We start from the raw sequence: 13652 nt of genomic DNA, 5'->3' as shown, positions 1-13652 counted from the left end.
GGAGTAGCCGGGCCCTAGCGGAAGCCCACTCCACTACTCTTTCCTCTGGACCCCTGAGTTACAGGTCCATCTCCCAAGCTCCATATCTCAAAAGCTCGGTGTGGATTGTCGTAAATTCGTATTATAGAGACGGTACGGGGTGTAAGAGCAAAGGTTTCTGATGTGGGCCAAGGCCTCAGATCTATGTGCATCGGCCATATATTGGACAATACCCTCAAGCCGGAACAAGGCCTAGCGTTTACCAGAAATAGAGAGAGCACTCGGAGACTCGGGGCTCGATGAGTGCCAGTGATAGGTGGAAGGATGCACCACCCTCACACCCAAGCGTGTATAATTCCATGCTGGAGAGGTTTACTGGACTGACGAATTCAGGCGCCAGGAGAACAGACCACCGCGTGCTGTTTGCCGAGTCTGTGAGCGCATCACACAACCCTTCTCGTACCCTGCGTATAATTAGGCGCAGGGTTGAATATAGTAGGCAGCCAACAGGGTCTGCAGGTCGGTTCGTCTGCCAGCATGCAGAAACCAGACAGAAACGGTCGCAACCTGCATAAAATAAATTAAAAGGACGAAATGCGGGGGTGGAGGCCATGCTGACCACTGGTGGCCTGCGAGGTTCCTCGTCCAGGAACTTCCGCTGTTGGGCACCGCCTACTTTCTCTCGGTGCAAACCGTGATATTCCCAGCGTCAACGCTGCCGATGATCATCAAACCCCGAGGCTTGCCTGCTCACTTCCCCAAAACAGGAGCTGAGTTCCCGCGTGGATATATTGTGTTTTTCTTCCTCTTTACAATCTTCGTTTGATGGGCCTTTCTTTGCTTTTCGTCTACTTCATACCTCATTGTTTCCCCGGACAATGACCACTGCAGCGACTAACTGATTACCTGCATAACTAACTGACTTGGACTACTTTGCCCGGTCTATTCGATCCACTTGCTATTTTTCCCCCTCCTGACAAACAAAGATCCCTGCTCTCTGGTGCATCTAACCTACTGGTTTCCCTGCGACTCGGTGTCAATGGCCCCTTCGAGTTAATCTCGCCACCCCTAAAGTGTCTCAACGGGTACACTTCCCGACTATCCGTCAAACAAAAACTCCAGCAAACTATCCCCCGATCGCAACGCAATGTTTCACACGTTTGAAGGGTTCGAGAACCCAACTCTTCCGGCTGCTGTGCGCGGACGCAATCAACGTCAACAATCTGTCGGTCGCCGAGTCACGACGCTCCGCGCCTGCACATCTTGTCGGCACCGAAAAATAAAGTGTGATGGCGAAAAGCCATGTGAAGCATGCAGATGGTATAAAAAAGCAGACTTGTGTCAGTACTCTGATCCTCGGCCATCTCGCAGGTGTGACTGTCCCCTTCTTCCATAGCAGCCGGCATTGAGGGACGACCCAAAACTGACAAATGTATCGATCAAGCAGGCATGTGGAGAAACTGTCGACCACACTCGATGAATTCAGGGGAGTGCTTGACAAGCTCTTCCCTGGCATTCCGGCGGAGACCCTGGTCAACTTGCCTCGGGACAAGCTTCTGGAGCTGACAGGCAAGGGGCCTTCCCAGATGCAGACGCAAGCGCCACACCCGGCATCCCCAGCAACCTCGGCATCGGTAGAGGCTCACGCATCGCCAGCATCCAGCGAAGACGGCAATCTCGAGTCTCTACAGACAATACCTGATCACACAACTGATGATCGTGAATTGAAAGGTTCTGAGCTAACGAGTACCGTATCCGACGACGTTAACGCTTTATCTCTCTCGGCCAAACAGCCATCTTCCTATTTGGGTGTCTCTTCCATCCATGCTGTGCTAAAGGTAATAGTATGGCTGGAGCCGAGCTCTCTCTCTCATTTGTCTCGCGCACCCGCCACAGGAGTCCGTCGAGAATCTGTCATGGACATTGCATCTCCAGAGGCCCAGGCCTGGCAGGTTTTTGGGTCACAGCCCCATCATGGCACGTCCACCCATAGCCCACTCCAGGTTCCCGAGACTCAACTGCTCGATGCTTACTTCACCTACTTCCAACCTTTTGTTCCAATGCTGGACGAACAATATTTTCGCCAAACGTATCTTTCTGCGCGCAGGAAAGACAAGCAATGGCTCGCGTTACTTAACATTGTCTTTGCTTTGGGCAGCATAGCAGCCACCCCGGCCGACGACATGTCCCATCAAGCATATTATATGCGGTCTATGAGCCATTTGAATTTGGAAAGCCTTGGATCACCACACGTGGAGACTATCCAAGCTCTGGGCCTCATGGGTGGCTATTACCTTCACTATAGCAGCCAACCCAACCTCGCGTACTCCATGATGGGAGCCGCGTTGCGCATGGCGGCTGCTCTGGGGCTACATAAGGAAGTGTCAGATGGCCAGTATGGCAATGGCAGGAATAGGCTATCTTCAGTTGACCATAAACGTCGGGTATGGTGGTCTCTTTTCTGTCTGGACACGTGGGGTGGCATGACCTTGGGACGGCCAAGCATGGGTCGGCTGGGTCCAGCAATCACCGTTAAGCTACCACATTACAGAGAAACAGTATGTGATACGTTGTGTGTTGTAATGGGTCTAACTGACATACTTAGGGCAATGTGCTCGACCTTCTACCACTTTTGGAAAATGTTCGCTTTTGCAAGATCGCGACACAGATACAGGAGGTCCTGGCCGTGGCACCGCTGACAAAACCTCACGAAATGGCACATCTTGATAGCCAGCTCTTGGAATGGTATGATAACCTTCCTTATATTCTTAAAGACCATGAGCCATGCTCTGAGTCGATTGCGATCACGAGAACCGTCATGAAGTGGCGCTATTACAACCAACGCATGCTCTTGTATCGCCCCACCCTGCTCAGCTATGCCATGCGCCGCGTACCATACATTGTGCTCAGGTCTGAAGAAAGGACGGCAATTGAAAGATGTAGGGAGATTGCCGAGGCTACCATACAAGATGTAGCCGCCAAGGCACAATTCCATCAGATGTCAGGCTGGAACGCAGTATGGCTTATCTTCCAGGCTGCTATGGTCCCTCTTCTAGGCTTGTTTCTCAATGATGGTACGGTTGATGATCCAAGAGCGACAGCTGAAGCGTGCCAGGCTCAAGTGGAAACAACAATGCTTGTCCTGGAGCGCTTGGAACCTTGGAGTCCAGCCGCCAAATCAACGCTCGAGGCTGTTTTCCGAATATTTGAGGCTGGTAAACGTGGCCCCAGCGTCATCGGGGAAGCCCACAGCATTAACAGCGGTAGCTGTGTAACGTCTACTGAAGAGACTCTTGGCGCAGTTCCTGGGGTATCTCCGATGCAAGTCGACTTTGGTCGCGCTATTCCACACGACAGTGGATTTGTCGACCCATTTGAACCCCAGTTTATCAATGATTCTGCTGGACAGTATCTATGGGACTTTCTTAGTTGGAGCGATAGCAACTTGTTGCAGGGTTTGGCTGATATTGACAATGTCAACAATGGACCACTGTTTCCCCAGGAGGAGAGAAATGCAAAGTATGGATCCAGCGACACTGCGTTTTTTGGAGGCCAATTGGGAGATTCAACATTTTTTATCAATTCAGGGCCGTCCTTCTACTAAGCTGTACTTACAGGGTGCAGCCTTATCGCTGCCGGTGTTCACTTTTGTCACATGGTGTTCTATTATTCACTCGCTCTATGTTTGTTTTGTCGTTCCCCGCCATATGTTAGCGATCTCCACATTACAGAATTATTTATGATTGATGCATTTACGGGCGATTCGGAGGATTCGGAGGATTTATGTCGAGAACACGGTATCACGATAGCAAAAAGAACTGCTTCAGCAATATATTTTTGATCTACAAAGTGTATTCAAACTAGCTATGGTTACATAGTAGGTTATGATATGGGTGGGCGCCTCCTCACTATGAATTGAGAATATAAAAGATACTTACGTCTCCGATAAAACCACCTAGTTCAATATCTTAGACAAGAAAGCTAAGGCATAACAGAAAGAAAGAAAATATTCCGAATTTCTTCTCTCATCTTCGAGTACACAGTTTCATCCTAATCGGGCAAGATCATCTCGCTGCTGACTCAGCCATCGATCCGGTCACGTTTCCTCGCGGCCGGGATAGCTTCATCTAACCAACCAGAACCCACGATGCCCACCAAATAGACATAGGATGGTGAGATCAGCCGGATCTGTACATACTAGCCACTACTAAATTGCCCTGGCATCCTAAGACGATCCACCCGGTCGTTGAAGGCTTCATTGCGGAGCTACTATCAGGAGTAAGCTATCACCGATGAAGTAGCTACAACACGACCTCCCTCTACATCAAAATGCCATCCAAAATGGCGTCCTTCTTCCAAACCCCCTCACTAGTCTACACCTCCGCCATAGCTCTCCGCGCCATCCTCCTCATCTACGGCGCCTGGCAAGACGCCAACTCCGCCGTCAAGTACACCGACATCGACTACCTCGTCTTCACCGACGCAGCCCGCTACGTCTCGCACGGCGCCTCGCCCTACGAACGAGACACTTACCGCTACACGCCTCTCCTAGCATGGCTGCTCCTCCCGACCTCCTGGTCGGGCCCATCTTTCCTCTTCTCCTTTGGAAAAGCCCTCTTCGCCCTCTCCGACGTCCTCGCCGGATGGCTCATCGCCAGATCCCTCGTTTCCGCGTACGGAATGGATGCCCCCCGCGCCCTGAAGTACGCCAGCTTCTGGCTACTCAACCCCATGGTCGCGAACATTAGCACTCGAGGGTCCTCGGAAGGACTGCTCGGCGTGCTGGTGATCGCCCTGCTGTGGGCTGTTCTCCGCAGGAGGGTCGTTCTTGCAGGTGTGCTGCTGGGTTTGAGTGTGCATTTCAAGATCTACCCGTTTATCTACGGGGTGTCGATTCTTTGGTGGCTGGATCGGGAACGTGATGGCAGCAGCAGCAGCACATCTAAGAACAATGCTGGCGATGCCAGTATCATCACCAAGATGATCAACTTCATCACTCCCTCCCGCATCATCCTCACCCTCTCCTCCCTCATTACCTTCTCCCTCCTGAACCTCCTCATGTATCACCTCTACGATACCCCCTTCCTGCAACACACCTTCCTCCATCATCTTACTCGCATCGACCACCGCCATAACTTCTCGCCTTACAGTACCCTCCTCTATCTCTCTGCTGCGGGCGAGGTGCAGGGCAATTTTGAGTCGTTGGCGTTCATCCCGCAGTTACTCCTCTCTGTTGTGGTTATTCCGCTTGTGCTGGCGAAGAAGAGTTTGCCTGGGGCGATGCTTGCGCAGACGTTTGCGTTTGTGACGTTCAATAAGGTTTGTACGAGTCAGGTTAGTTACCCCTACCTTTATCCCCTTGCCCATAAGCTATTTGGAATGGGATGGGCTGATAGGGATGGTAGTATTTTCTATGGTACCTTATCTTTCTACCATTCTATCTACCCCGTTCTTCGATGCTGAAAGCTCCGCGGTTTGGGGGGGCAGTTGCGGCGGCGTGGGTTGTTGGGCAGGTATGTGTTTCTCTCTCTCCTTTTGGCTTAACTTTTGTATGTTCCATGTAGGTTGTGTACTGATTGTTTGGTGACAGGCGCTGTGGTTGCAACAAGGGTATAATCTTGAGTTTTTGGGGCTGAGTAGCTTTGTGCCTGGGTTGTTTTTGGCTTCGCTGGGGTTCTTTGCGGTGAATGTTTGGATTTTGGGGATTATTGTAGAGGATGTTGGGGCTTGTTAGTTGGGGTTTTTTTTTTCTGTATGTTATGTGTTAAATGGTGAGGGTTGTGTTGTGTTGGAGGGGAGATGTGTAATTAGTTAGGGATTATTGTGTGCGGTACTAAGTAGATATGTTAAAGTATTGGGTTGGGGTTGAGTACAGTAGAATACTCCTTAAGACTATGTCAAGGTTACAGGATGGAGTTTATGTTCATCAATCAAAAGTCATATTGTTCAAGGGGTAATATATGAATTCATGTTTACATGACTACATTTGTTCCAGGTCCTCAATGGATGTTTGCCACCTCAACACTGAAGTTGTAAGACACACATCTAGTACGTCGCTGGTCAGAATATTCAGCTCAATATCAGCACTTCTTCGGCACAACCACAGTCATGGAAAGACTGGATCGCAATTTGACATCCGTGCTAGTTCATCGTCCAGAAATATAGACCTAAGAAAGGAAGAAGAAAGAAGGGTAATGTATTAGTAAATAAGCGGTGGGCAGAAAGGTATAAGACATAAGCCTCCGCAGCTAGTAGATCAATCAGTCATAACTCCGTAGAATGCATTACAGCTCTTGCTTTTGGCGGATTTCTCTTGGTGGCCGGAAGTTGCCGGACCGCAGCTCCTGCCACGCCAAGTCGAATCGCGCACCCAGTAGCCAGGCAGTGAAGATCTATTCGGGTTAGCCTGATTCAATTAGATGTCAGGTGAGGCACATACCATAACGACCGAGGTGATGAACACAATCACCACCATGAGACCCATCATAAAGTACATGTCCTTCCGAGTCTCGGCGTGCTCCTCGGCCTGCTTCTTCTCCTGTTCCGTCAGCTCGCCAGTGACACGACGCTTGGCGGCCTCAGCATTCTGAGATGGGAAGATGGTCTCGATCCATTTTTCAATCTATAATCATTAGCGTAGCCCAACCAGAGCAGAGGGAAAGAAAAAAACATACCCGTCCACAAACAAGGCTGACCTTGAGGAAGTTAGGGTCCTTGGGTGTGTTCTTCTTGTGAATCTTGCGCGCGTACTTTCGGAAGGCAGCACAGAGGATACGCAGGTTCTGCGTCGACTCGAACATCAGCTGGCAAGCCTCACCCTTGGTGATCTTGATGTTACGCTCGAAGATCGCGGGGTTGCGGAAGCAGAGCTCCAGCGTGGCAATGGCCATGGATTGCGGGATCGCGCAGAAGTTAAACACACTCTGCTCACGCAGGCCAGCCAGGTAAAATAGGCAGTCTTCAACATGTTCCAAAGCGTTCAACACCATCTCGGAGCTGCAGTTCAGTGCAGCTTCGCGGTGCTCGGGCTTGAACAGATCATCGAACTGCTTGACGTGCTTGGACCAAATCTCTTTGGGCCAGAAGCGACGTCCATCATCGTCGTCCTCTCGGATGTCTCGGATGATGTTTGTCTTTTGGAGGAAGAGTCCCATGGACTTGTGCAGACGCGCGCGTTCCAGCAGGGCAGGGTTACCAAACTCGGCCTCGACGAAGAGGCGCGTCAGTCCTTCACCAACCAAGCCAGCGACGTAGTAGCAGTACAGGTCGTATTCCTCGATGGTGATCACGCTGGCGTCATCGAAGGCCGCCTTGCGACAGTAATCGGCCATACCGTTGCCCATCTTGTCAGTGATGTCCTTGATGATGGCCTGGTAGGCGGGCTTCATCTTCTTGAACTCGGTGATGACATTGTGAAACTGAACCAGCAGCTCACGGTCCTTCTCTTCGGGGCGGTTGCCATTGAACGTCCAGCCATCCTGTTCCAGGAAGTCCTTGAAGCCACGCAGCAGGGGTTCCTTTGTTTCCAAAGGAATCGACGTGTCATCTTCGATGGTGTCCAGCCCGCGAAGTGTGAGGTAGAAGACGCAGACGGGCATCAACAGCTCCGGGTGGAGCTCCTTGATGACGGCGCTGAAGCTCCGACTGGTCAGGTCGAGAAATTTGAAGCAGGCCTTCTCAGTCTCGGTTTCGTTCTTCTCATTGCGCTCATGAACCGGGGAGTGCCAGATCTTCCTATGACCACGGGCAAAGCCTTCGTAAGCGTTGGCACAACACACTAAAGCCCATCATAGCCGGTCGAGGACAAGGGCCGGAACCAACCATTGCAAAATCGACCTCAGTTCCGAGGGATGAAAGGTGTAGTAGATGGCATTCGATGCGAGACCCATGGTGGAGGGTAGATTACGATCGAACGGTCAAAAATGACGGAATAGAAGAATTAGGGTAAAATGGGGAATTATTACACGTAATAAGAAAGGGAATGGAAAGCAGAGGGAAGCAATGCGGGAGAATGACCGAATCAACGGAATTCGAGAGGAAAAGAAAGGGATGGATGGTACAATAATGTACAAGCACAGCGAGCGAATGCCTCACTGGCTGGGAAGGATGAGCGGGGAGGAGACGGGGAATCCAGTCAAGCAGACAGAGGAATGTAGGAGTAGGAGGGAGGAGGAGGAGGAGGGAGAGGGGGGTGAGAGAGAGAGATGTAGAGGAAGAGGAAATAAGTAAACAATTGGGAGGAGAGGGAAAATCAGGGGGGGAAGAGAGGAGAAGAGGAGGGAGAAGAGGAATAAACAGAAGACGAAGAGGAAAAGGGAAGAAAAAGAAGAAAAGAAAGCGAAAGAAGGAAAATTTTAAAGGCCCGCTTGGAAGGCGGCGCGGCTAGCGGCTCTGGGCTGGCGGCTGAGCGCGTGCGGGCGCATAACTGGGGATTACGGCAGATTACATGGATCGATGCATGTATTCCGTGCTATCTGTGTGGAATGTGACCACTTGATGACCATACGTGACAACCGCACTGGCTGCCTGCCCGCCTCAGGCCATCCCCCATTGCAAGTGACTGTCTGTCTCTCTCCCCGCCATGACGGAAGAAATCCAGCGGAAAACTAAAAGCCAAAATAACATCGTTTAGGCAGAAAAAATCACAGGAGACACATCTGATCCTGTTGTCGCTACCAGCACATCCTATTCCCGATCACCTTCTATTTCTGTCACACGCCTGCCGGCTGGCCTTGATTTTTCTGCATCGGTGACCGCTAGATTGATTGCGTGGTTGGGTCCTGCTCACATCGCCCGCCATGGTTGCCGACACTTCCTACTACGACGCCCTCGGGGTGCCGCCCACCGCGACCGAACTCGAGATCAAGAAGGCTTACCGCAAACTGGCCATTATCCACCATCCGGGTGCGTGGCACGCTGTCCTCTGGTTGACCACTACTGATCGTCGTAGATAAGAACCCCGGTGATGAGACTGCGCATGCGCGATTCCAGGAGGTGGGTAGATACTGTTTGTTTGTCTGCTCTCAAAATCATGCGCTCACACACACTCTCTACTACAACAGATTGGTGAAGCCTATCAGGTTCTGAGCGATGAAGAACTTCGCAAGCGCTACGATAAGTTTGGAAAGGAGGATGCTGTTCCCGGTGGAGGTTTTGGTAAGACATTGCGTCTCGCAGGCAATCAGTCGGATACTAATGCCCTACAGAGGACCCCTCGGAGTTCTTTGGCATGATCTTCGGTGGCAACGCCTTTGTCGACCTCATCGGTGAAATCTCGCTCATGAAGGACCTCACCACTACGATGGACATCACCATGCAGCAGATGGAGGAGGAAGAACTGGCCGCGTCCGCCGAGGAGAAGCTCAACATCCACGACGAGACCCAGGCGCACGCTGCTGAAGGCACTGCCGAAGGTGCTGCCCAAGCTACCCCCGCCGAGTCGACGACCGCCGCTTCCGAGAAGCCCGCTGCCGCCGCATCCCCGAGCTCCGGCACGAGCACCCCCCGCCGCTACATGGGCCAGCAGGCCATCATGGACAAGTCGGAGGAAGAGGCGCGCATGGAGGCAGCTGGTCTGTCCCAGGAGGAGAAGGAGCTGCGCAAGAAGGAGAAGAAGAAGGGTGGTTTGTCCCGAGAGCAACAGGAGCGTCTGGCGGCGTACGAGTTGGAGCGCAAGAAGGCGCGCGAGGAGCGGGTCAACACTCTGGCCACGAAGTTGGTGGACAAGATCAGCGTGTGGACGGAAACCGACAAGAGCCCTGATATGACCCGCGCGTTCGAGGAGAAGATCCGGCTGGAGGTGGAGAACCTGAAGATGGAGTCGTTCGGTTTGGAGATCTTGCACGCCATCGGCGCCACCTATGTGCAGAAGGCCACCTCTTTCCTGAAGTCGCAGAAGTTCCTGGGTATTTCCGGATTCTTCTCGCGGCTGAAGGACAAGGGCACGCTGGCCAAGGAGACCTGGACCACCATTTCCACTGCCATTGATGCGCAGATGACCATGGAGGAGATGGCCAAGCTGGAGGAGCGCGGTGGAGAGGACTGGACGGATGAGAAGAAGGCCGAGTACGAGAAGAAGGTGACGGGCAAGATCTTGGCGGCAGCATGGCGGGGCAGTAAGTTTGAGATCCAGAGCGTGCTGCGTGATGTGTGCGACCAGGTGCTCGGAGACAAGCGCATCAAGCTGGACAAGCGCGTTGAGCGTGCTCATGCTCTGGTGATTGCGGGTAACATTTACTCCAAGGTATGTTCACCGTTCACTACAATGGGATTCACTACAGGGGTTGGATGCATGCTAACTGTGTCAGGCTGAGCGCGATCCTGATGAGGAGGGTGACTTCATGGCGTTCGAGCAGCTGATGGCGGAGTCGATGACGAAGAAGGGTAAGGAGGACAAGAAGAAGAAGAAGAAGCACGAGCACCACCACGAAGAGCCCACAGCCACTGCCTAGATACCTTGCATAGTCTATTTTTGTTTTTGTGGTTCAGACTGGACATTGGATATATGTTGAGTAGCGAGCCGGCATACCCTGCCAGATGCGTAATAGATGTAAGCAGAATGAATATCAATTAGATTCATGTTACTACTGGTAGGTCATTATAGTGATTACTGTCGCAGCATTTACCACTCACTACTACTACTGGTGACGGCGGTGGTGCCCTGTAGGGCTGAGACGATTACTACTGTTAGTGGTGGTACTAAGTTCACCCTCCGACAGAATATATCTCGGCCGTAACGGTCTCCTGTGCTCCGGTTAATCAGCACCAACCACTACTACTGCGACTAATACCAACTCATGATCCGTTACTGTACCGGATATCGCCGACTTCCAAGGAATTTTGGTTACATGCGGAGTAAGTGACGTCGTACGATAGAAGGTACAACCGCCGACTAACCCTGCAGGTGTAGCGGTAGTGGCTGCGGGGTGAGAGACAGAAAACTGCATGCAGGAAGAAAAGTACTAATTCTGTCAATGGAATATCTTACGTGCCACTCACGATCAACTCTACTGTTCCTTATCTCAACTCACAACAATGATTGCCTACCTACGTTGTTGTACTAGTAGTCAGTATCTAACCTGGGAAGCAGGTCCTACCCCTAACATTCACCGGCGCCCCTCTCAAAAAAAACTGGAGATAGAAACTACCGAACCCGTCCCGCCGTGTCTCACCTTCTGATAAGCTTTCCTACTGCCAGGAGGGATTCCATCTTACAGGCTCTCTGCTGCTCTCCAACCCCGCTTTGGCAGGATTGGCGGTCTCTCTCCGTCTCTCTCTCTCCAACCCTCACGCGACCAATTACCACAATCAGCAACGGAAGGCTTTCCCGCTCCATGGACTTCACCACCACACTATCACTATCTGGTCAGTAGCACCACTGCGTAACCTGGATCCGTTAGCAGATTTCTCCTAGACTAAGCCGGTTTAAAGCTTCGACTCCGCAATACTTGCCTATCTACTACTTCTTTCCTACCAACCTAACAAATTAGCAAACCAGCCCCCCGCACCACATTAGCAGGCTGGCCAGCATTGATACGACGGACTCCGCTCATTTCCCACTCAGTTCTAGCATAGATACAATCCAATTAATTATTCCGCACTGATTTCTCCCATATATAACCACCTCACCTCTTCCCTCCCCTCTACCATCCCTCTCCCCATGTAGTCACACCCCCCACACCGTAACCATGATCCTCCTCTCCCCCCTCACAACGGCACTCCTGTGCCTCCTAACCCTCACCACCGCAACAAACACCACCACCACCCCTTTCAACCTCGACTCAACATGGGGCAACCTATCCCCCTACACCTCGAGCCCAGGCTTCGGCATCCCCCCGGGCACGCCCAAGACCTGCCAACTAACCCAAGCGCACATCCTCCACCGGCACGCCCAGCGCTATCCCACCTCCTACCTCCTCGACGCCGACAGCATGGAATCCTTCGCCCAGAAGCTAAAGAACTACACTCTAGCGCACCCAAACAGCACCCTCGCCACTGGGCCCCTCTCCTTCCTCAATAACTGGAGATACCTGATGGGCACAGAGGCCCTCCTCCCCACCGGCGCAGCGACAGAAGCTACCTCGGGTGCATTCCATTGGTCCCGGTACGGACGTGTATTGTATGATGCCCCAGCGGGCATGGCGGACTGGAGTAATGAGTTGAATGTGTTTCCGAATGGAACGAGGAGGAGCAAGCCCATATTTAGGACGACGTCGCAGGCGAGGATTCTGGAGAGTGCGAGGTGGTGGTTGAGTATGTCTTCCCCCCTCCCCACTCTTTCTCTAATTCTTTCAATTCAATTCAATTCCCCTGGTAGGTAAATAATAAAGAAAGAATGCTAATAAGAAGTATAGGCGGCTTCTTCAGCAACATCGCAGCCAACAGCTCCTCCGATGACTACGACCTCGTCATCATCCCCGAGGGCGACGGCTACAACAATACCTTGTCAGGAAGCTGTCCTAACGGGGATACTTCAGAGGGGTACGCATATCCCATCCCCTTACCCCTATGCCCAAATTGCCCACCTACTAATGAAAAAAATAGAGACGACTCCGCCGAGCAATTCCTCAAGATCTACACACCCCCCATCATCACCCGCTTCTCCCAGTACCTCCCCTCAACCCTAAACCTAACCTATCTGGACATCCTCTCCATGCAAAACCTCTGCGCATACGAGACCGCCGTGCTCGGCACCTCCTCCTTCTGCGCGCTCTTCACCCCCTCCGAATGGGAATCCTACGCTTATATCCTCGATCTGCAGTTCTACGGGGACTATGGCTTCGGCTCTCCCTCCGGAAGGGCCCAGGGGATCGGCTACGTCCTCGAACTAGCATCCCGTCTTCAGGGCAAGGTGATCGAGAAGCAGGTTGCGAACGTCAACATTACGTACGACTCTAACCCGAGCACATTCCCGCTGCATCAACCACTCTACCTGGATATGTCTCACGATGATGTGATCGTGTCTGTGTTGGCTGCGCTGGGTGTGGAGTACTTCAACATCGGGAAGGATGGAATGAAAGGGAATATCAGTGCGAACGAAGTCCCTCTGAATCGCACGTTCAGGTTGAATAGGATTGCGCCGTTCGGGGCGCGGTTTGTGACGGAGATTTGGAGGTGTGATTCTTCCTCTGCTGCGGATATTGAGGTGGATGCGGGTGGGGAGGTGGTTTATGAGAATCCGACGGTTAGTGAGGGGGTTGGGAAGGAGTATGTGCGGTGGGTGTTGAATGAGATGCCGGTGCCGGTGGATGGGGTGTCTGGGTGTGAGTCGGATGGAGGGAATGGGTTTTGCTCGTTGGAGGGGTTCCTGGGGGGTGTGAAGGAGATGCAGGAGTTGGCGAGTTTCGAGGAGGCGTGTATTGAGGGGGTGGGCAGTGGTGGGGGCCAGGTTGGGGATGGAAGGCCTTAGGATTACTACTTACGTGGTTTTTATGTTGTGTGGAGAGAAGTGAGGGTGTGGATGCATGCAAAAGTGGTATATGGTATATAGTATGGTATATGCTAGAAAAAATTCACGCGTATGGGTATCTAGCTCAGAACAGCTGCCGGCCGGCCATCTATCGCCATCAACACGATCAATCAATCAAATAAATCAGGACACAAAGAAAAAGCTAAGACTAAATGCCAGCTTTAGTCGGACAGAACAAATAGCACAGTACACCAGCGACGCCGTA

The 13652-nt window shown here is 52.1% G+C and overlaps 5 protein-coding genes across 5 annotated transcripts; 4 read left to right on the top strand and 1 right to left on the bottom strand.

Moving 5' to 3' along the window:
- The first annotated feature begins 859 nt into the window (after positions 1 to 859).
- BDQ94DRAFT_126339 (putative C6 transcription factor) lies at positions 860 to 3693 on the top strand. The gene is made up of 3 exons (XM_026763868.1): positions 860 to 1350; positions 1424 to 2537; positions 2585 to 3693. Exons 1-3 carry the CDS (start codon positions 1127 to 1129, stop codon positions 3581 to 3583), a joined length of 2337 nt encoding a protein of 778 aa, XP_026628944.1. The 5' UTR covers positions 860 to 1126; the 3' UTR covers positions 3584 to 3693.
- A 438-nt stretch (positions 3694 to 4131) lies between these two features.
- BDQ94DRAFT_126331 (glycosylphosphatidylinositol-alpha 1,4 mannosyltransferase I) lies at positions 4132 to 5844 on the top strand. The gene is made up of 3 exons (XM_026763867.1): positions 4132 to 5313; positions 5385 to 5492; positions 5570 to 5844. The coding sequence occupies exons 1-3, from the start codon at positions 4309 to 4311 to the stop codon at positions 5711 to 5713; spliced, it is 1257 nt and encodes a 418-aa protein (XP_026628943.1). The 5' UTR covers positions 4132 to 4308; the 3' UTR covers positions 5714 to 5844.
- Positions 5845 to 5900: 56 nt separating this feature from the next.
- Positions 5901 to 8277, bottom strand: erg9 (bifunctional farnesyl-diphosphate farnesyltransferase/squalene synthase). Its single transcript, XM_026765428.1, has 4 exons — positions 7801 to 8277; positions 6654 to 7713; positions 6419 to 6601; positions 5901 to 6371 (listed from the first exon to the last, which is right to left on the bottom strand). Exons 1-4 carry the CDS (start codon positions 7866 to 7868, stop codon positions 6264 to 6266), a joined length of 1419 nt encoding a protein of 472 aa, XP_026628942.1. The 5' UTR covers positions 7869 to 8277; the 3' UTR covers positions 5901 to 6263.
- Positions 8278 to 8585: 308 nt separating this feature from the next.
- Positions 8586 to 10557, top strand: BDQ94DRAFT_139412 (DnaJ domain protein). Its single transcript, XM_026765427.1, has 5 exons — positions 8586 to 8883; positions 8930 to 8973; positions 9042 to 9135; positions 9186 to 10222; positions 10287 to 10557. Exons 1-5 carry the CDS (start codon positions 8778 to 8780, stop codon positions 10428 to 10430), a joined length of 1425 nt encoding a protein of 474 aa, XP_026628941.1. The 5' UTR covers positions 8586 to 8777; the 3' UTR covers positions 10431 to 10557.
- Positions 10558 to 11636: 1079 nt separating this feature from the next.
- BDQ94DRAFT_185934 (histidine phosphatase family protein) lies at positions 11637 to 13387 on the top strand (the record flags this gene model as incomplete). Its single annotated transcript, XM_026775012.1, has 3 exons — positions 11637 to 12231; positions 12333 to 12459; positions 12523 to 13387. Exons 1-3 carry the CDS (start codon positions 11667 to 11669, stop codon positions 13385 to 13387), a joined length of 1557 nt encoding a protein of 518 aa, XP_026628940.1. The 5' UTR covers positions 11637 to 11666.
- Positions 13388 to 13652: the final 265 nt, after the last annotated feature.

This window comes from Aspergillus welwitschiae, assembly GCF_003344945.1.
Source record: "Aspergillus welwitschiae strain CBS 139.54b unplaced genomic scaffold BDQ94scaffold_8, whole genome shotgun sequence".
In the NCBI taxonomy this organism is placed as follows: Eukaryota; Fungi; Ascomycota; class Eurotiomycetes; order Eurotiales; family Aspergillaceae; genus Aspergillus; species Aspergillus welwitschiae.
Note: the sequence above shows the minus strand (reverse complement) of the source record. Positions and strands in the feature narration are given on the sequence as shown.

Coding starts and splice junctions, on each gene's coding strand:
- BDQ94DRAFT_126339 (XM_026763868.1), top strand. CDS start 1,127: ATGTTTCACACGTTTGAAGGGTTCGAGAACCCAACTCTTCCGGCTGCT. Junction 1,351..1,423: donor GATCCTCGGCCATCTCGCAG/GTGTGACTGTCC, acceptor GTATCGATCAAG/CAGGCATGTGGAGAAACTGT. Junction 2,538..2,584: donor TACCACATTACAGAGAAACA/GTATGTGATACG, acceptor TGACATACTTAG/GGCAATGTGCTCGACCTTCT.
- BDQ94DRAFT_126331 (XM_026763867.1), top strand. CDS start 4,309: ATGCCATCCAAAATGGCGTCCTTCTTCCAAACCCCCTCACTAGTCTAC. Junction 5,314..5,384: donor ATAAGGTTTGTACGAGTCAG/GTTAGTTACCCC, acceptor TAGGGATGGTAG/TATTTTCTATGGTACCTTAT. Junction 5,493..5,569: donor CGGCGTGGGTTGTTGGGCAG/GTATGTGTTTCT, acceptor GTTTGGTGACAG/GCGCTGTGGTTGCAACAAGG.
- erg9 (XM_026765428.1), bottom strand. CDS start 7,868: ATGGGTCTCGCATCGAATGCCATCTACTACACCTTTCATCCCTCGGAA. Junction 6,602..6,653: donor TCAGCCTTGTTTGTGGACGG/GTATGTTTTTTT, acceptor TAATGATTATAG/ATTGAAAAATGGATCGAGAC. Junction 6,372..6,418: donor TCATCACCTCGGTCGTTATG/GTATGTGCCTCA, acceptor TAACCCGAATAG/ATCTTCACTGCCTGGCTACT.
- BDQ94DRAFT_139412 (XM_026765427.1), top strand. CDS start 8,778: ATGGTTGCCGACACTTCCTACTACGACGCCCTCGGGGTGCCGCCCACC. Junction 8,884..8,929: donor GGCCATTATCCACCATCCGG/GTGCGTGGCACG, acceptor TGATCGTCGTAG/ATAAGAACCCCGGTGATGAG. Junction 9,136..9,185: donor TGTTCCCGGTGGAGGTTTTG/GTAAGACATTGC, acceptor AATGCCCTACAG/AGGACCCCTCGGAGTTCTTT.